Below are 20,046 nucleotides of genomic sequence, written 5' to 3' on the forward strand. Positions count from 1 at the left end.
TGAGATGGAATGAGACGGCCACGACTAAAAATGTGTTCTACATCAACAGACGTAGCTACAGTGTGTGTGAATGTATCAGTTATTAGCACATACAAAAAAAAGAATCTTACCAGGTATTGTAAGATAATCCAGGGCCATATGAGAGAGACGGGGGAATGTGTGACAGCGCTCAGTGCCACCAGAGCAGGGCATCATCAACATCTTCAATATTGGTTGCAAGGTAGGTGTTGAGTTCATTCTGCACGATGCGTTGCTGGGGCTTAGCGAGTGCGGGCAAGCTGTCAAAAATATTCTCGAAGTCTCCCTGGGGACCAGTCAGTCAGCAACCAGTATTTGAGTGTGCTCACATACCTGGTGAGCACTAGCAGAGTTGTCGCCATCATTCAGGGCTCCGTCAGGAGGGATTCTGTGAGATCGATAAGATGTTGTATACTGGTTGCGAACTAGAGCCTCGGCTGTAGTAATCCATTCCGGCTGCCATCCTGCCTGCTTGAAGTATTGGAGTTTGTGGCGAGGGTGGAGAACTGTAGCACCTAATTAGTTAGTTAACTTAAATGAATGAAAAAAAAACATACCCATGGCAATGCGGTGTAGGGAGTTATGTTACTCTGGGCTTGTATTGATGGTTTTTACTTAGTTTATGTACGCATTTTTACTGCTTATGTAAACAAACAATCTTCTTGAGCCACCACCATAAGCAGTACTCTTTTGATTCACTTTTCTCTCTGAGCACTACCTAGCTCTAGTCCAGAAACCCTCTAGGGTCGAATGCACCTCCTTGCAGGTATAGCAGCAGGCAGCAAGACCCAATACTTTCTGCACCCAGCAGAATTGTTGTACCCACAGCGGTAAATGTTTGACAAGTCTGTAAGTGAATAATAGTGGTTGAGGGTTTTTTTTGCAAGTCCGAGGGCAGTATGGATGGCTGGCTGAAGACGGGCCTTGTTGATGATGCAGTTGGTGAAGGTGGTGTCAATATGGTCCATCGCTGGTATAACCATAGCGAGGTTTGGCATTGAACAAGAGAAAAACATTGTTGCGTGCTTGAGAATCTTACAATGAGTCATTTTGATTAGTCAGCAAACCAGCGGTGCGCAACATTCAGAACACATCACTCACCTTCAAAACATCACACAATTCTTTTGCCAGCATCCACTCTTCGTCATCTAGCTCATACTCTCCCAATCCCAGTTTGCGTTTGTCAGTAATTCGGTCAATTGTGGTCCGGTACTCCAGCACAAACTCCAACATGTCAAATGTTGAGTTCCAGCAAGTTGCAACATCACATGGCATGTTTCTGACTCCCAGCTGCAAGTCCTTCAAGATCTCATGCCAGGCTGGCAGCAGGAGGGTGGTGGAGTGAATGAGCTTAAAGGCAAGTTTTCGGAGCTATGCAAACTGGTGATTGTTTTTTTTGTTATATTTGATAAGATAAACTCACTTTGACGAGTATGAGCCTGATAGGACGAATATTGTTGTGGAGTTCACATTGCTCATCTGGCATAAGTAATGCAACCTCGTCAACCCATCCTGGTGCATCATCATTGCCCTCCTCATCACCATCTTCCACAGTCACCTGCTCCTCAAGCTCCATACCCTTCACAAGATCATCAAGGGTTTCATCCCCATTTCATTTTGGTGGGTCAAACTGACGTATTAGTGACTTTGCAATGAGGTTTACAACATGGAGGAAGCAATGGGTCTGTGAGTTCTTGCCCTTGAAGTGTGCAACATTGTTCAACACGTTATCGGACATAATGCTCAAGATCTTCAAGATTTGTGATCAACATGGTAAGTCCTTCCTATTCATGTCCATACCTTATCTGTCTGATATCCCGAAGTCTTGCAGAATCTTCACAAATGCTTCTGCTAGGGTCACACCACTGTGCGACTGCGTGTTTCCAGTAAGTACATTGTTCATAGACATAGATTAACTAATTGCTCACCTTCGGTACCTCTACAATGTCTAGAATCATAGCCACAGGCTTGCCCTTGTGCTCAAGATGCACGGATTCTGCCATGAAGGCTTTGTGATTGGGTGACGTCCATGCATCCATTGCAAAGTTAAGTTCACCTTCGTATTTCTGGAGCATGTTTGCTATTTGCTGACGTGTTTGCACAAAGACCAGATGGACATCACGGGATACTGTAGATGGTGAAGGGATATAGTATTCCAGCCTGCCTGTTTTCATGAGGGATTGAAACCCTCAGTTGTTCACAACCTCAAACGGACGAAAGCTTTCGGAAACCCAATGGACAATTTCGGCCCTTAAATATGTATATTAGGTTGATCTTGTGTACTGAAGGAAGTACTTACTTTGTCTCCGTTTTTGTGTGCTGATGGTGTGAAAAAGTCACCTTCCCTTTCCCCTTTCGTTCAAAAGAGGCCGTTATTGTGCCTGTCGTAAGTATACCCTGCACAACAGTTTCGTGTGCCTCCCTGGCATTTTTGGTTTGAACTGCAGCAGCAAGTGCATCTTCCCCCCAGCAGTTTTTGACATGCTTACACATGTTTCCAGTTGACCTTGCATCTCCAGTATCAAGGAATCGGCGGATTCATTGCTGACAACCTTTTGCAGCACATTTGAATATGTGGCATCGTCAACCATGTACATACTCAATGTCAGCTTCAGGATGAAAAAATGCATAGACGGGTGAGTTCCAGTCTTTTTTCAGACACTCTGACATTGATTTAGTGTGCGTCCAGTGATCAGCAGATTGACAAACCAAGTTCTGCCTCCAAGGATTCTCCATCATCAATGTTCTTACCATCGCGAGAGGTGTCAGAGTCAGTATCATTGATAATAATGGTATTGAGAGCATCCTCATCTTCTTTGGTGTGAACAGTGGCCTTATGGCTGCTTGGGAATGTGGGTGTGGGACTCAAGCTCCGAGAAGAAGAAGACTCAGAGCTTGTTTCAAGTGTGGTACCCTTGAGTTTTTTTGAGGTCTTGATAGTGGTACTGCTATGGCTAGCTTTTCATTTGAGCTTGTTGGCTCATTCAGCCAAAGCCTGGGCTGCCTTCGTCGTGAGCTTCGTTACCCTTTTGCCTAACTTAGACATGGTATTGTAGATCTAGATAACAGGGTTATGAGAAGAATTTCATTTTAGATTGGCTTTTGAGTATAATAGGAATAAGGTTTTGATGTCCTATACAGTTGTGACAGCTGTGACACCAAAATGGATAATTGAAGAGATGGGTATTGACGGGTCAGGGGTCTGTCAAACTGAACCGCTACCCGTACCCCTAGAGACCCTTACCCCTTACCCCCATGGGTTACCCATACCCCTGCTAATCCCTAGTACCAGTGTGGCAATGGAGCTAGTGAGAATGAGCTAGGTGTGTTGCTAGGACTATGGTCCAAAGGTAACAGTGGTGATGGTGGTGAGGATCATGATTCAAATGATTCCATGCAGGGGGACTGGTCAACCATCATATCATCTGTAGTGCAATTCCTAATCTCAACTATTTCTCCATCTTCAGGATTGTCATCCATGTGAACATTGTCATCACCTGTAGCCAGTGGTTGTGATTGCTTGGGAACATTAAAATGTTCCAATGCAGCGGATGCAAAATCTTGCCCTGCGTCTGCAGTAGAGAATGTGTAATTGAAAGCTGGGTTTGTCTGCCACCAGCCATGAAGGTCAGGCCACCAGGGAAATTTTTTGAGCTTTGTATCTGACAGAGACACAATTAAGATGTGCATATGAACAGCAGCTGAAACTTACCAATCAACAACTTCATCTGCAGATCCTCTTGCAGTTCCACATATGTCTTTCCAGCTCCTGACTGCTTGAGTTCCTTGTTGAACTCATTGTATTTTTTCTTGAGCCTGAAACATCTGATCGGTGATTCTAGTGGGAGGATGGATGACACAGGAACTAGAGACTTATGTGCCAAAATGGGTTGAAACTGGTTTAATAAATACCTTTGGGTCCTCCTTGAAAAGTCACTGCACCTCCAGATCCTCATCATTCAAAAATACAGCTTGTGCAACCTGTGAATAGAAGATATCTCTTGAAGTTCCACTCTGCTTCTTCTTCCGACCTTGCTCCTTGGTGTCCTTTGCAGAATCAGAGAAAAGCTTGATGTGTGTGTCTTCATTTTCCTTGCACCAGGCAAGTAGACATTCAGTATGAGCACTATGGACCCCTTCCCAATGAATAGTACACTTCCTCCCAGTGTCCATGCTGGCAGGTGTGCTGACCCAGACTCCACCTCAAGCTTTCTGATTGGAGCGTGACATTGTCCAGGGTGTTTCTTATAACAGCAATTAAAGATCAGATTGATGCTTTGGCAGTGTCGATGCCAGTAACAACAATATCGAGCACACTGGCAAGGCAGGGCATGGCAGAGTTCAAAACCTGCCATACTGGCAGCATCCAATTTCGCAAAATTTTGCTGTGAATTTTTTTCTACATTCGCTTTGAGAACCACTATTAATATCTAAATCAGTATGTTTATCAGTCATTGCATAATAATATCTCACGCTTTTGATGACTTCGGCCAACCTTGAAAAGGGATTTTAAGGTACCTTAAAATGCACATGACCCAACTTGTAAGCCGGCAGCATTACAATGGGTCTTTGCTTTTTTCCGACATATGATGATCGCTATCACTATTGTTAATGATATCCATCCTTCTCCACCTTCTCAGGTTGAGCATAGGACCAAACTGCTCAATCAGACTGCTATGGAGATCACGGAGGATCTGACGTGGCTGAACACCTCATCTTGATGCATCAGGTAGTAAGTCACCTATAATGGACTTGTGAGTTTGCTGATCAGGAAAGAAAGTCCTCTCTTGGCACCAGCTGCAGCACGGAATTGAAAGGGTGGGCATCTTCCAACAAAGCTCCTCCACACTCCTTGAGGCTGTTGTTGACGTACTTACATACAGCAGGTAGTAAGACCCTGTCGCAGGTTTGTACAACATATACACAATTTACAAAGTAGCTGGTTGGTTGATTAACCACTCTCAGTCTACCTACATCCACAAACTCAAAATGCTTTCGCGCCTTGGTTGAATATGAGAGCTAATCTCACCGCCGACACTTGACTATGCGTCCCGGTCAATGATCCAGAGGGCAATGGCAGTCATGCTATCCAAAAATTCTTCCATGTACGATTTATCGTACACGTCGGAGAACTGCCAATCGTCCGGTCAGTTGCATGCCAATCCCGCGAAATTGACTCACTTGTAGATGAATGTGCAATTCAGAGCGCAAGGTCCATATGTGCGTCATTCTGCAGGGCATGGTGAACGGGATACGCTTATAAAACAAATGGGTCAACGCACGGACGATAAAAATCTATCAATCTGCCCCCGATCCTCATGTCCGAAATTTGCACCATTGGGTTCTGAGCTCCTATGGGCCAATTGAGAGGGAGGCTATCCTCGACCCTTTTGAAGTTGTTGATTGCGAGTGCATTTGGATTGTCTTGGAAATATTGATCGTATCCGATGTGAGGAAGATGCTTGTTGGACAGCCGGATCGAGTATTGTTCCCTGATCTTCGTCATGACCGCAAGTAATTGTGCTTTTGGACTTGCCTCCCAAGGCACGTCGCTCGCATAGACAACCATGGGGAAAGCGCACAAGAATGAGACATGATGCGAACGTGCGTCGTGGGGTGGAACTAGAAATCGTTGGTACGCTATACTGATGACCTCTCATCAATTTTGCGTGATCACAGCATCGAGTCTACTTACACTGTGAAGTCCAGCATAACGTTTGCCTTGTCGTCACGAAGGGGTTCCGAGTGATGGGCCCTCAGAACAGTAAGCATCTGAGCTGCTTCAAAAAGCTGGGTGACAGTGAAGTCTGTCAACGCCAGTGCATCGAGAATTTCCTTGAACGTTTTTGCATCCAATATTCTATGGAGGCGCGCAGGTGCCCTTCGCACAAGAGCTTGATCTCGTTGTGGTATCAGACCTTTCGAGTGCTTTAGGGGCGTGAGTACTTGTGTTGGGGATGGGAGACAGCGAGAGCCATTCACCTGTTGATGTTCCATCGCCTGACGTGCCGCAGTATGTAAGGCCTCTACTCCAGCCTCCCAACCATCCCTTGGCCCTCCAGTGGCAGTGACAGGACCGACCGGAAGGTTTCTCCACTCTTGCCCCCAATCAAGGGAGTCAAGGGACGGATGAGTGTCGTTAGTAATGAAGTCAAAAATACGATAGAGAGCATTGTATATGACGAAGGCGTCCGCGAGATAATGAGCAGTGTGGAAAAAAATCGAGTGCAACCCACTGGGGCGTAGAACAAGGTGGCAACCGAAATGTTGCTTGATGATAAGCTCATCGCCATTTGTGTAAGGCAGCCGGACCTCATTTATGGAAAAGACAAAATCGTCGTCGGACATTGTTGTTCTGTGCACCGTGAGGCTTGCTTCCGCCCATTTCTTCGCATCTTCAAGAGTGAAAACGGGTTCATACAGCCATGACTTTGCCATAGGAACGGTTGGATCTGGACCGTGTTTATCAACGGTCGCTGCCAGAAGCGGGGAAGAAAATCTAGGATCTAATCATCAGTACTGTCAAAAGTAACTGCATTGAAAGTACCTCATGAAACATAATGCGTTTTGGATAGAGGACACCAGCTGGGACTGAGGGATGATGCATGTGAAAGACACCCCCATGCAAAATTCATTTGAGCTTTACGATGTCAGGCGGGTTGTTCCCAAGTCGTGTGTTTGCGCTTGCTTACCCATCCGTCGGTTCAGAAAAATCATGGTGCAACAACTCTGACCCATACAGAGGCCTGTAAAGACCAAGGTCAGTTGGTGGAAACAGTGAAAAATGTGTAAAAGACCTCGTATAGAGTCCAGCATGGAGGGTCCATGGTTTCTCTTCTGCTGTGAGAGACATAGTGGCAGACAGGGAGGGGACGGTGGAGCGGTGTATCCGCGACTGTGTGCCTGCGTGTCGCGAGCAAGGCAAAGTGATGAAGAGCACTACCCACGACAAAAGCCCAAAGAACACTGAGTGGCTGACTAAGCTACGGTGCTACCCGGCTGCTACTCCGCCCCTCGCCTAGGGGTCCCCCACTCCAACGGAAAGGCTGTTAGCTGTAGTTCTCGCTGTCCATAAAAAAGCCCTGTCGGTAACTTAATTCCATCCACCTACCAGTCTTGGAGGTAAGTGAGAAATAGTACTGCCCTTTGCACTGCCAATGTGTTTGTATCAATCCGGTCTAACGATGTGTAGGCCGGGTCTTAGGCGCCTCATGCTCTTGGGCCAAACGCCCGCTAGGCCAGGAAAAATCAGGTCTACACTGCGTGTTTGCAAGGGGCCAGCCGCAAGGCCCCTGAATGGGGTTGTGACCATGGGTAAGTCTGCTACGAGCCCACGATGTTCAAGGAAGCGAGGTCGAATACAGAATTGGTGCATCGATGGGAACGGCGATGGACGAACAATGTGGTGAGACAAGGTTTAATGAAAACGATTCTGATGCGGATAGGCTGATAGATCTCGACAGCTCCATTATTTTCGGACTCGGCGAGAGGGTGATTTGATGCTGATGAGAGAGAGATGCGGGTAGACTCGAGAGTCAAAGCATACAGTGGGGATACGCGTTGAATCTCTACGAGCGAGCAGCGGGAGGTCAAAGCACTCGTGAAAGAGGTGCTAGCAACGAAAAGATCAGTGAAGTCCGGGCGTGAAGGTGGACTCCTGTGAATTTTCTTGGAGATCGGTCGATTTCTGCATTCTCTGAACGAGATAGACAAACAGGTCCTGACTTCACAGCTCCACGCAGCTCCATAAGCGGTTATTTGTGAGCCACATAGATCTGGTCCAAGGTGGCTATCGGTATTGTAACTGCTCACCGTTATCAGTCTCCATCGTTGCTATAGCCCTGATACTCCGTCGCGACGAGTATTCATCACTTTGTTTCGCCAAGTTTTCCCTACTGATCGTGTTGAGATAACCACAAAGCCGCGTGCAGATTTCGGAGATGAGTAGTGTGAGTGAAGTGAGAACAGATATAGTGCTGATACGGTAAGACCCAAGGTGAAGTGCATAGCCTGCGGCGCCACCAGGTCTTCAGGCATACACGTGGAAACCGGAAATTGCGGACAATATGTCCATAAGAGAGTTATTTCAGTATGCATGTATGAATAATCTCATCACCCACAGAGGTAAGTAAGACCCTAATGCCAATGCGGATCGCGTACTGAGTGCTTAATTGAAAGGCTTCCGTGCATCTTCAACAACGTTCTCGTAGGTGATGGTCATGTCGTCAGGGACCGCAAGTGCAAAGCAGGAACCTGTCTCGATAATGAGGCTATATGAAATGCCAGGCAACGGAAATGCAAAGAAAATTGTTGACCGAGATACGGTAGATACCCGCATCTTCCCGAGGCACCAACAAAGCCCGCAGTGCTATAGGAAACATAGAGCATCATGCAGGTCATCTGGCAGAATGCGGAGATCCTGGGACGTCGGAGAATGGCATTGCATGTTCAAGACGACGAGATCTTTTTTGCGGCTGGTAAACCCGGAATTCTTATTGAAGAATTATTTTTACACACCAAAGACTATAAGCACATGTTGATCAAATAGCATGCAGCCTGAAACGATGGTAGCGGCTACCTACTCAGTGTATATCAAGACCGCCCTCATCATTCCCACCAAGAAGTCTATTTTAATTTTTCTCGATGTACTCAGACCACCAACCCGGCATCTTGTCTCGGATGTATGAGGGTCAGCATCCACGTACGAAGGGAATGAAGGAGGACCTTTTACCTGGCAAATTCTTGCCAAGTATCTCATAAGCCTTCTGTTCTGTATGGTGTTCTTCAGATCAAGGTCACCTTCGACATCAACGCCAATTATATTCGGAACGTTTCTTCATTTCGACAATACTTCTGGGGCAAGTTGAGTTGCATCATGATTGAGGACGACGATCTTGTTTGTAAAAGAAGAAGGTCTACATGCGTGGCTGCCACTGAACACCTCACCGTTATCGCGTCACCAAGCTGCGCTTTGGGTCCATGCCGGCACTTGCTAGCTACATCATCACCGTGTATCATGCCTTGCGGGTTTAACGTGCTACAAGAGCTATTATTCCTGGCGCTGGAGGAGGGTTAAAGTGCGCGGCAAGGATTACCGGACATCTATCATAGGGAATTCTTGTTTGCCTGACATTTCTTATAATTTATACACACTATCGACCAAGACCCGCTGATTCCTCAACTTGATGTATTCAGCCCAGTGACGCAGGCAAATTATCGAAATCTTTGTGATGCACTGTGTATCCCCTGTGTATCCCATGAACCACCAAGGGTCATGGCTCAAGCCGCGTCCGGGTTTCGGGGGCGAGCAAATCGAAAACAAATATAGTGTTGGATCTTGATGCGATAAGGCCGAAGGTGAAGTGCAGCGCTACTAGATCTTCAAATATGTAGTTGCGACCGCAAAGGACTGCCTCTGGACTCTGGAGTCTGGGCAACCATGACCCTCGAGACGAAGTGTTCACCTGAATCCTCGTGATTTTGCTACAGACTCTACAGCAGACAACAGCACCGACGAGAATGCGAAAGGAGATCACTACGTAGAGGGCAAGAGAATGTATCAGGAAATTTTCTACAAACAACTATAAGTTCAACATGGATGACTCTAAAGAGAACAAAGGATCAACGACTCGAACTTATGAATCTGTACTCGATGAAAGCAATATATATGGAGCTACACACCAATATGAATGAATACCATTCTCTGCTCAAGCGGCACTTCCTTCTTTGGCACGGTGCGCGTAGCATGGTTAAGTGCCAAGGCCGCCTTCGTACAGTCCATGTCACCGTCCTCCAAATTTTCGAACATTTTGTGATAGAAAGCCTCAACGACGTGTTTTGCGACAGCGTCATCGACCGCCCAAAGAGTTCCAATGACACTCTTAAACCCCGAAAATTGTAGACCAGCAGCGAGATGGATGACTTCGTCAGGTGTCTCCTCATCGCCGACGGCAGTATGACACGCTGATAAAAATGCGAATTCGGCTTGCGGAGCATTGTTCTCCATGATGTCAAGCAGCTTCAGAGGTTTATCTCTCATGGCGAAACGTGAGTGATATGGCTGCTCGTGGTCCTGCTTGCCATGACAAGCGAGGTGCACCCAAGGTGTTGCATCGCAAAGCATCAAGTGCACCTGCCTGTGTAGCCTCGTCGCCAGATATATTGGTGAACTTGATGTCGGGGGGAACAAGTTTATGGATGAGCTCAAGCTCGTTGTCAACATCGGCGAGCACCGTGCCTTGCCCAGCACCTGGCTGACTTTGCCCAATTGCCGCGAAGGACTGGAGGCGCATGGTTCTTCATCATCTGTCGAGACCGGATCAAAGCCGACAGCGTTGGCGTGTAAGAGCAGATGTAAAGATCCTCTAGGGATGATTCTTGCCCAGAAGCGATCTGCCTTGGTCCGAAAGGGGTGAGCTGCATGGAGAGGAATGGATGTGAAGGCTGCTGTGGGACATAGCCAGATTCGAGACCGGCGCCGCAATTTGAGGTCATGCTGGAGGACATCAACGATGGGTAGCATGATCACGTCCCAAATTTTCCTCAAGATTACTCGCAAATCCTTCCTCGGCTCCGTTGGGCCCATCAGACCAGCGTGCCGTATCTCCCTGGCGAAGTCCTTCTTGAGCATCTCTAGATCTGTGAGAGTGACAGACGGAAAGGGAACATGGTAGGGCTGTCCTGACGTCGGGACAATGAGGGCGTCACATGAGTATTTGCTGGCATTAAGGATAATGACTGGGCCATGGCGCGCTGCCACTTGCAATTCTTCATACGATGGAGGGAGCAGGAATCGCGAGAAACCTTGGAGATTTCGGATTTCACCTGCTGTAGCTTCCCATCGCGTCGTAAGTCTCCTGTACTCTACTGCTGCCTGATCAGCAGCAGCTCTATCCGTGATAGCTGCAGAATCCTCAGCGGCGTTGGAAATCAGCTCGCTCAGCTCCGAGAAGTTGCGAGCTAGTTGCGGGTTTGTTGATTCGAGGTCTTCAAGCGGAGTCCTGAGTCGGGAAGCCAGCGACCATTGCTGGCCACGGCCCTGCTCCACAAGTTCGACGGCCTTTTGCAGGTCATGATGGCGTATGGCACATGATGCTGCATTTGCAGGGAGTGTTGTAGCATATTGGAAGGCAGCAGCAGCTTCACGCCGCGAAATGATGGATGACCGTGTCGCTAAATAAGCGTCATGAAGCTCGAAAAATGCCGTGTAGGCCTCCAGCGCAGATCCGTGACCATGCTGCTCCGCTGCGACAGTCCAATTAGATGACAGCATGATGCGTTGTCGCAAGCTTTGAGTGGGATGCCTCGATGCCAGTTTCATGTTCTCGATCGCGAGTGACAAATCAGCGGGGTTGTGTAGAGTCCGGTAACGAAACAAATAGGCCTCATGCAGCCATCCATAGCTGAAAAATCTGTCCGGGTGCAGTGGAGGTAAAGTCGCCAACGATTGCTGGCAGAGATTAATGGCCTCCTCAATATCTTCATTCTCCAGAGTTTTCGTGAAACGAGAGCGGAGTGCCGAGCTCAAATTGTTAAGAGTGACATGGCGCTCTGGATGATCATGCTTCTTTAACCGAAGCGATTCGCGGTAAGAATCGATGGCCTCGTTAAGATCCTCTGAGTTGCTGATATGCAATTTCCCATGTCTGGTTGTGAGCGCGATGGCAAGGTTGTTGAGCGGGGTGTCACGACCTGGATGTCCAGGTGGGCACAATGTCAGTGCCTCGCGATGGAGGCTGATAGCTCTGTTGATGTCATCAGTGTCACCACATTTTCCGAAACGGGTGCAAAGGGCGCGCCCTAGGTTGTCGAATCGTGCAAAACGATATGCACAGTGTCCAACAGGACACAAGCGCAGTGCTTCTTCGTACAAAGAGATGGCCTCGTCGAGGTCATGAGATTTTGCTTGGTGATCGAAGCGTTTTGCGATCAAAATGGCCAAGTTATTCAAGTAGGCATCATGACCATGACATCCTTTGGGGGCCAGTGAAACAATTTCACGGCAACATTGAATGCTCTCGTCTAAATCATCAATGCTCCCATATTGTGCAAAACGAGCTCTGAGATTTAATGAAAGCTTATTGAGGGCGCTAAGACGGTATTGGTGACCCAGAGGACAGAGCTCGACCACGATTCGTCGGAGTTGGGTACCTTCATCGGATGCATCTATTGGAAGGTTGTTGCATCTGAAGATCACATAATCGACGCCACTGTTCCCTACCGCGATGCTGTGAAGATAGGTGCCCTCTGGACAAAGAGGCAGTAGTTGATGGCAGAGCTGGACGGATTTCCAGATATCAGCTGGGGTAGTATGTTGATTGTTGTGGCGCCATCTCAGCGCTTGGGTGAGATAAAAGAGAGTCAAGGGACGATCGGGGTGGTCCTGCGGACGCAATGCATGGGCATCGTGGAATAGAGAGGTGGTAGATTCAATGTCTTGAAAATCCTTCAGAACATAACCCGCAAGTTGGGCAAACGCGAGGTTGGTGAGAGCTGTTGCATGGTCGGGATGGCCGATCGGACACCGGTCCAGAACCAATTGAAATCGCTCCACAGCATCATTCAGGTGAGAGACCATCTTGCTTGTTGTGTATTCGGCAACTCTTGCGTGGCCTGCATCTGTGTCTCGGGCAGCCTCGCAGTCTATGGTACACTAAAATTTGCGTTCCGTCAGCCAAAGCCTACAGCACTGAGGCTATAATCACTCACATCAAACAGATCACCGTCGTCGTTGCTGCAAGCATGCACAGAAGCGGCCTTCAACGTGAGAGAAGGACAGACACCTCGAATAGGTGGAAAGGACAGATCTATGACCAATGAGGAGATGTAGTAGATGAATGTGAAGTAGTCCACTCACCGAAAGGCTCGTCACCATGATCGCGGAGGTCATTCCACGATGTTTTAAGTTGTCCAATGAGTTCTCCATGTCCTAGCATTCGACTAAGCTCAAAGGACGCCCGGATCTCCAGCGTTAAACTAGGTGACATATCTGGTAATCTGCAAACGCACAATGAGTACTGGAATCACGTCCGAAAATCTTTGCGAAAGGCTTTACAAGGTCACGGTATCGCCCCATGCTACAGAAATGTCAGACGATAGGACTCGGACAGCTGAGTTCCAGCGTCTCGTCTCGTCGATTTTGATGGATACATAAGTGCCTGCGGGTATGCGCGAGGAAGGGACATTAATATTTTGTCCGCTAATGACTGTGGATAGAGCGTGAACAAACACCAAGGTCGTATGGAATGACGCACCTTGAAGTCTAATATATTGGCCTTCCCAGCTACCGGGCATGATAGCCCGATAGAGCAAACGACGAGCGGTACGGCGCATCGAGTATGAGCTGAGTAGTGAGACAAGAAGGGGTAAAGGATATGGGGAATGTGGACGAAGTGCAGGTGAGAGGAGAGGAGAAATGGGTGGGGGTTGAGGGCATGCTGCGAGTGCATGTTTATGCTGTGGATGGCTGGTGGGCACAATAGACGCTGGTACTGATCAACCGAACACTCAGCGCTGAGGCAAAAATAGGACAAGGCAATCATATTGTCATGGTCAGTCGTCAGCAAAGTGGCCCACTCTCATCGGCCAGGCTGCTGGAACGTCATGCAGTCTGAGAGCGCTCTGCTGACCTAGCCTTTCCACTCTCATCAAGGTTTTCATCACTCCGGATACTAGTCATTTAGCATACCATAAGGCAAGATGTAGAATGCAGTGTTTTGTGTAATGTAAACAATACAGACCATCCAGTGTACAGAAAAGCCGATCTGATCCATTCCATACGAGTCTGATTGAGCTGATATCATGGGGAAGATGGTCGGGAGCGTCGTGGCAAGCGGACAGTACAACGAGTAACAAATAAAAACGTTAGCGTGAATGTGACTTGGAGCAGTCGGACTCAGAATGGGAACAAAGGCGAAACTTTGAACATCGCACGTAACCCAGCTCCTACAGCTCCTGGGGTGCGAGAGGATATAGCTGCACGCTGTCACCTGGGTCACTTTCGCCCGCATGGGTACTTAGTGAGAGGTTCCAAGCTACGAGCTCCAGTGGCGACAGGTCGGGGCATGGACTTTGCAGTTGTCGGTGATTGGAGTCATAGAATGTTATGAGAGTGAGTGCTTTAGGTTAAGTACAAGTAAATAATGGCGCACCTGGGGCTCCCATTCGAGATTGACGAAGATGTTGGGTTGAATGAGATAGTACTGGCCCGAGCCGAAGTTCGAGTATGGTACGGGGTTTGCCGAGGATAAATTTTGTAGTGTCATTGGCGTCCTCAGAGTACATTTGTTGAGCCGGAATATCTCTATCTCTTCGTCTGAGATGAATGGGTACAGTTATTCCGCATTGACAAACACTATCGTCCACACACGCGGAAAAGGAAGTATAATCAACCCTAGATATATAACCATATCTTCGCTTTGGGTGTTTGGGCAGCGTCCAGGATCTCTAATTCTGTTGTCCAATAGACATGCTACAAATACTCATGTTGTATATCCCCCTCTCATTTGGCAACTGCGCCATTATTTCCGACGGTTAACCACCAGTGAAAGGATCTCAACTTACAATGTTGATATAGCAGGGCTCGCGGAAGAGTAGGCTGAGGTACGTTAATTAAAGCATCGCCAGCCAGCCACTGGATGCCGAGCGGAGCTTGTTTTCGGCGGATGTGACATTGAGTTACAACTCTGTTACATTGTGTGACTGTCCGAACGAGTGATTGTCCGAAGTTGTGGTAGCCGATAGTAGAGCTCAGTAGTATAACTCAATTCCTCATTGCAGTAGCTGAGTTTACTGAATAAGAGGTCGCCCTGCACGCTGCACAAATCGACAAGAGCAAAACTTCCCTCCAATGAGTATTCAATAGGTGTCCTCGACCTTCTCAAGCGTACCGTTAGGACGTTTAGGAGAATCTTGGTCAATGGTAGCATGGGTTTACAGCATTTTATCGGCATCACTGTTTCATCAAAGTATTCTGGCTCGGTTGCACTATCATACGGCGCGCATTTGAACATGTGGTTCACGATCCACCGCCATGGCACAGAAGAAATACCTCCCCTGACTTGATCGCTGGGAAGAAAGTCGGTAGTTTGGCCATAAGAAAGCCTGGGAGCAGACAAGTTGACTGGCTCGCAGCGTGTAGAGATGACTTACAGCAAATTAGGAGTGACCTAGTCAGCATGAGCTGGAGGACAGATAAAATAAACGGTGGTTGGAGGCAGAATGGGAACAGATTCCGGTATCAACTACTTTCTGTTACGCATGTATTGTTCTAACAGTCCCGCAGGATTACCGATGGGCCAACGGCATCAACACCAGTCGTTTATACCCCTGAGAGAGGGTCCAAGGGCATCATTGCTTTTATCATCGAGAAACGTTCAAAGGTTTCTCCACACGCTAAACACTTGATAAAATCGGCATGAGACGCAGTAATAACTGATGAATATTAGTACGTACGCAAAGATTCATGCAAGCCGCGCGTATGTCTATGTTGTATGACCAGTTCAAATCATCATAACACCTCAATATTTTTTTAGACTGCTTTCGAACGGTGGTTCGATTTGGACAATCCCTGGTTCGGAGAATTGATGTCATGTATTAGTATGACAAAAACTTATTGGTTTTGCGGTTCATTCCTCAAGTGTGCTCGGCCAATTGGGTTTTTTAAAGGTATAGCATTGATAACACTGTCCTGGATACATCCATACGTATACTAGAACTATTCATAAGGGATCGTCGAATGATGATGTCTGAGATTGTGAGATGCGATGAGTAATTGTATGATGAGTGTCTGAACAACTTGAACGTCTGAAAGTGTACAAGATGTGGCAAAAGATCCAGATACGACGGAGTAACATGAGATAAATGACATATAAAGTAACAACCAATAATAACAGTCCAAACGATGAGAACACACAAGTCCGTCAATGGCGTTTCAGTTCTGCGAAGCGAAAGACAACCGTTGTCGAAGTGATTGCGCTAGGAATAATACGATGTGTCTAATGCGGCACGGTCAAATGAGGGATCATGCGCAGCATCTACGGAGAGCCAAAGAGGTCATCTTTATCTTCATCCGCTGGGATGATTGAGAAATCTCCCGCCGTAACCGGTAAGGGAGGCGCTGCGGAGAATTTCTTGGGCAAAGAGCTTGGTTCGGGTGACGCCTGGGCGCTGGGTTGCGGAGTGGGCAGGAACGAAAAGTCATGGGCAATCACAGGGAAGGGTGCTTGATGGGTCACCGAACTTGGTTCAGGTGGCGCCTGGACGCTAGATTGCGTAGTGGGCAAGAACGAAAAGTCGTGGGCAATCACAGGGAAGGGCGCTTGTTGGGTCACCGAGCTCGGTGCAGGTCTTGCGGTGAATTGTGCAGCGGGGGTGTATGGGAAGTTATGGGCGACCACCGGCATGGGCGGGGCTTGTTGGGGCACCGAGTTCATAGCAGGTCCTGCCACCTGGAAGGTGAATTCACCTGAGGGCACGGTGGTAGGGGGCAGAGACGCGAAGCTACTGGTGGTCAATGTAGTAGGTGCACTTGCACGAAGCGCTTCAGCTCTGGCCTGGTCTCTGTCACACGTTCCCGACGCAATGTGACGCGACCGACTATCAGAACGACTAAAGCTAGTAAGAATCAACAACTTCGGCCCCATAATTGCATTTGAAAGAATCGGGGTACTCACAATTTGCCACAGGTTGCGCATGGCAAGTGATCGCTGCGTCCCTGATGCTTGTTGCTTTCTCTATGTTTATGCACGTTGCTTCCCTGCATCACTTTGCCGCCGCACTGAACACGTTGGCATTGGTACCTGTGTTTTCCTTCCCGCGTGTCGAAATATCTCTGATAAAACAAGTGTTAGTGGGATGGCGAGAACCAAAGAAATAAATTCAACTCACAAAATCAGGGTCCTGATTGGCGGGAATGCGACTGTTTCTCTTTGGTACCCTGCCACCATTACTATCAACCGCCTTGCGCTTCCCGCGCTGCACAGTTCCGCCAGATGAGCCTACAGATGCCACCTGCGGCATGAATCGGTTGGAAGGGCCGACGTGTTGGTTGTAATCGGTTACCTGGATCTGAGGTAGCATGCCGTAGGGAGCAGGAGAGGAGGCGCCTGATACCTGTGTGTCGGTCCCGTATACGTGTTGCGCCGCCGCTATGAACGTAGCAATTTGTTCGGGTGTGTAGGAGTTCAAAAGTTGATTTATCACGTCTTGAGGGGCTGCGGGAGGTTGTGGTTGCGTAGCTGAAGCCTCAGGTGCAGCAGCAACAGCCTGTTGCAGACGGGGAATCGCGACTCGAGGTCGCACAGCTACTGCAGGAGCAATACCAGCTTGTATAGGAGGAGCATAAGATGTCGCTACATTCGTAGGCTGGGTGGGCGGGGCATACCCACTATACACATGAGGGGGGAGGACGGGGTGGGGGTAATGGGATGGTTGGAACGGCTGCTGGGAAGGATAAGTGGTAGCCAGAGGATGAATATACGCAGGAATTCCAGCGTCGAACGCGGGATTCGCCATTTGGTACCCTGCATTGGGAGCCGACCCAGTTGCAACATTACCATACATTTCGGGAGGATACAGTGGGAAATAAGGCTGGGACTGGGGGTGAGGCTGAGGCTCATTCTGGGAGGCTGAGGCTGAGGCATTGGGGTGGGTGGTGTGGGTAGTGGACATTTGACCCATCTGAGCGGTGTGATGGTCCATGCAGACAGATAAAGTTATAGAGAGAGATGCGAGTGGCGTATACTATAGTGCACAGATTAGACAGTGGAAGTCAAGATGTGGAAGAGAGAATGCGATGGGTGAGTGAGGAAAAGGACACAGGTATCAGTACTTAACTGCTGGGTCACCCGCTTCAAGTAAATAAAGCGGATGACTGAGCGTGCGGCGCGTCACTTCCTTTTTTCGCGCTGTGGTCCACAACTTGTTGCCCAGGCAAAGCGAGTCAGTGACCCTGCTGGATATTCATACAAGGAAAGCATCCACTGCTCTTTCATCCGCACAGATTTTTCCAGCGGACAATAGTCAAACACGCAGGCCACCCGAATATCCCCTACACGAATGGGAGGAAGCTGAATTAGGTATGTCGATCGTTGACTGTCGATCTTCAGAAACTTCTTTCCTGTGACAGATGCAAGTTATCTTTAAAACGCGTCGAACGCGACGAGTTGGATCTGAATTATGGGGGTGCTTGCCCCCTGGCTCATGGAATCTTCTTCGTGCAGTCGCTGCTGCCGGCCATTGAACATTGAGAATTGCATACCGAAAACCATATTGACAAAATCTATCAGCACAAAACACATTAGACAGGAGATTACATGCTCATTGATACAAATACATCATGTCCGACCACTAATATGACAAGCGGGGAAAGGTACGTGTCTCTCCAACACGTCCAAGTCGAGTCGCGTCTCCAGTCACCACGAACACTACTCTTCTCTATCACAGAACACTTAGTCGTTGTGCCCTTAACAAGCGGATACAACTTACTGCCACCAGATCACGAGCGTATCAGTAAGTCACGTTGCAAGTAGTCTACGTGGACTCCCGGCGGTGTACGTCTGGCAATGTGTTCTAATTCAAGAAAAATAGCCATGACGCGCAAACAGAGAACAATGTGGCAGCAGATGAATAACTCACCCAAAGCAGAACGGACCAATGAGCACCACACTCTGGCGCACGCTCTCGACGTCTGGAAGCATGGGGCTAACGTCCTGCGGGCGGTAGAACATGTTAGATGACATCAAGGGTGGTCAAGGTGAGACATACCATCAAGTCAAGCGCGACGAGTAACCTCGATTACATCGTAGATGGAGTGTCCTTCGCGGAAGGTAAGGCCACCGCGCACCTGCAGGATTTTGGTTAGTGCTGCTCTTTGACTTGGCATTTGATTTGACTAAAATGCATTGTCTGCACGCCGCGGGCTGGGCATTCCCCCACGGATCAAAGCGTCTGTGTTTCCAACATGGACCCCATCGAGACAGGAGCTTCATGTGTGACACATTTTCAAAGCGCCCGCAGGGTCAGGACGCAAGGAGAATGACGTGAATCTACACCCCAACAAGGAAACAATGGTTCAGTGTAGGTCACCAAAATGGCGTTGACCAGACAACTGACTCTGCACCCCACTTAAAAATACGTGCTAACGCACAATCAACCTCGTGCACGCCATCCGAGATATTCGAGTTGGTTAATGAGCCCCAGGAGGTGGGTGGGGCGTTTGTCCGCGCTGAGTTTTGGCTAAGGGGAGGAGGGGGGGGTGAGCGAGTGAGTGATTTGACTGAGCTTGTGGTCCTAGAAGAACTGACTTGACCACAACTGTCGTGTGTGCTGTGATAAGGTTACCATCACGCCGGTGCGGCTGGTATTGAAATGCTCACCTAAACGGATATCCCTAAAAACTGAGGAGGCGAGAAATCAGTACGGGACGTGGTAAAGACATTAAACTGGCGAGAAAGTTGTTGGAAGGGGTTGGTGGTGTCCTGAAGGCAAGCAGTGAGTGGAATCGCCAGCAGTCAAAGTGGAGCCAGTGGGTGTAAAGAACTGACGGGGTGAATCATGGTCGATGTTGATGATATCCGATTCCCGAATTCCGATCTGGGTGAAACACAAGGATGGCAAGACACCGCCACCAACAGCCTCACTCATCAAGCGCTCACAACTTTAGGAATATTCTGACTATGACATCTTATATGGCCGTCTATGGGAGACCAGCACAAATTGACCATCCAGTACGTCTGATTCTGACTCCAACTTAAATTATTCACAAGTCCAATTGGCGTCTGACCCATCAGTGGAAAAAACCTTCCGTACCCACAGACATCCATGCAGTGACTAGCAATCGTAATCAGTTGTTCCGAGTTCCATTATTCGGCAGATTTATTCAAGTACTTCCATGGTTCCTGGTCCCGTCATATGCGCTCCGCCGGTTTGAGCTCGACGATTGGAGTCAGAACCACCATTTTCACCCGGATGCGACGGATAACGAGAGCTACACAATCAATGTTTTTGACCTAGGGGCGGGCGGCGTAG

General features: G+C 48.3%; 7 protein-coding genes across 7 annotated transcripts; 1 reads left to right on the top strand and 6 right to left on the bottom strand.

Moving 5' to 3' along the window:
* Positions 1–315: 315 nt before the first annotated feature.
* EDB91DRAFT_1059393 (uncharacterized protein) lies at positions 316–1,251 on the bottom strand (the record flags this gene model as incomplete). The annotated part of the gene is made up of 3 exons (XM_041314240.1): positions 316–533; positions 845–1,043; positions 1,120–1,251. 3 exons carry the CDS (start codon positions 1,249–1,251, stop codon positions 316–318), a joined length of 549 nt encoding a protein of 182 aa, XP_041173050.1.
* A 683-nt stretch (positions 1,252–1,934) lies between these two features.
* Positions 1,935–2,772, bottom strand: EDB91DRAFT_1239076 (uncharacterized protein; the record flags this gene model as incomplete). The annotated part of the gene is made up of 5 exons (XM_041321805.1): positions 1,935–2,206; positions 2,234–2,268; positions 2,318–2,524; positions 2,618–2,679; positions 2,770–2,772. The coding sequence occupies 5 exons, from the start codon at positions 2,770–2,772 to the stop codon at positions 1,935–1,937; spliced, it is 579 nt and encodes a 192-aa protein (XP_041173051.1).
* A 621-nt stretch (positions 2,773–3,393) lies between these two features.
* Positions 3,394–4,191, bottom strand: EDB91DRAFT_1252590 (uncharacterized protein; the record flags this gene model as incomplete). The annotated part of the gene is made up of 3 exons (XM_041323527.1): positions 3,394–3,680; positions 3,731–3,914; positions 3,961–4,191. 3 exons carry the CDS (start codon positions 4,189–4,191, stop codon positions 3,394–3,396), a joined length of 702 nt encoding a protein of 233 aa, XP_041173052.1.
* Positions 4,192–5,060: 869 nt separating this feature from the next.
* On the bottom strand, positions 5,061–6,366 carry EDB91DRAFT_1059395 (uncharacterized protein; the record flags this gene model as incomplete). The annotated part of the gene is made up of 5 exons (XM_041314241.1): positions 5,061–5,150; positions 5,200–5,248; positions 5,301–5,663; positions 5,714–5,946; positions 6,001–6,366. 5 exons carry the CDS (start codon positions 6,364–6,366, stop codon positions 5,061–5,063), a joined length of 1,101 nt encoding a protein of 366 aa, XP_041173053.1.
* A 3,072-nt stretch (positions 6,367–9,438) lies between these two features.
* On the bottom strand, positions 9,439–13,439 carry EDB91DRAFT_1349607 (CHAT domain-containing protein). Its single transcript, XM_041326027.1, has 5 exons — positions 13,272–13,439; positions 13,073–13,223; positions 12,875–13,014; positions 12,727–12,824; positions 9,439–12,670 (listed from the first exon to the last, which is right to left on the bottom strand). Exons 1-5 carry the CDS (start codon positions 13,348–13,350, stop codon positions 9,692–9,694), a joined length of 3,447 nt encoding a protein of 1,148 aa, XP_041173054.1. The 5' UTR covers positions 13,351–13,439; the 3' UTR covers positions 9,439–9,691.
* Positions 13,440–14,760: 1,321 nt separating this feature from the next.
* Positions 14,761–15,516, top strand: EDB91DRAFT_1156791 (uncharacterized protein). Its single transcript, XM_041319649.1, has 2 exons — positions 14,761–15,253; positions 15,302–15,516. The coding sequence occupies exons 1-2, from the start codon at positions 15,195–15,197 to the stop codon at positions 15,435–15,437; spliced, it is 195 nt and encodes a 64-aa protein (XP_041173055.1). The 5' UTR covers positions 14,761–15,194; the 3' UTR covers positions 15,438–15,516.
* Positions 15,517–16,052: 536 nt separating this feature from the next.
* Positions 16,053–17,718, bottom strand: EDB91DRAFT_1085391 (uncharacterized protein; the record flags this gene model as incomplete). Its single annotated transcript, XM_041315889.1, has 3 exons — positions 16,053–16,632; positions 16,692–16,849; positions 16,906–17,718. The coding sequence occupies 3 exons, from the start codon at positions 17,716–17,718 to the stop codon at positions 16,053–16,055; spliced, it is 1,551 nt and encodes a 516-aa protein (XP_041173056.1).
* Between the last annotated feature and the right edge of the window lie 2,328 nt (positions 17,719–20,046).

The sequence above is a fragment of the Suillus paluster genome (genome assembly GCF_016628075.1).
Source record: "Suillus paluster strain FC165 chromosome Unknown EDB91scaffold_70, whole genome shotgun sequence".
Taxonomy (NCBI): Eukaryota; Fungi; Basidiomycota; class Agaricomycetes; order Boletales; family Suillaceae; genus Suillus; species Suillus paluster.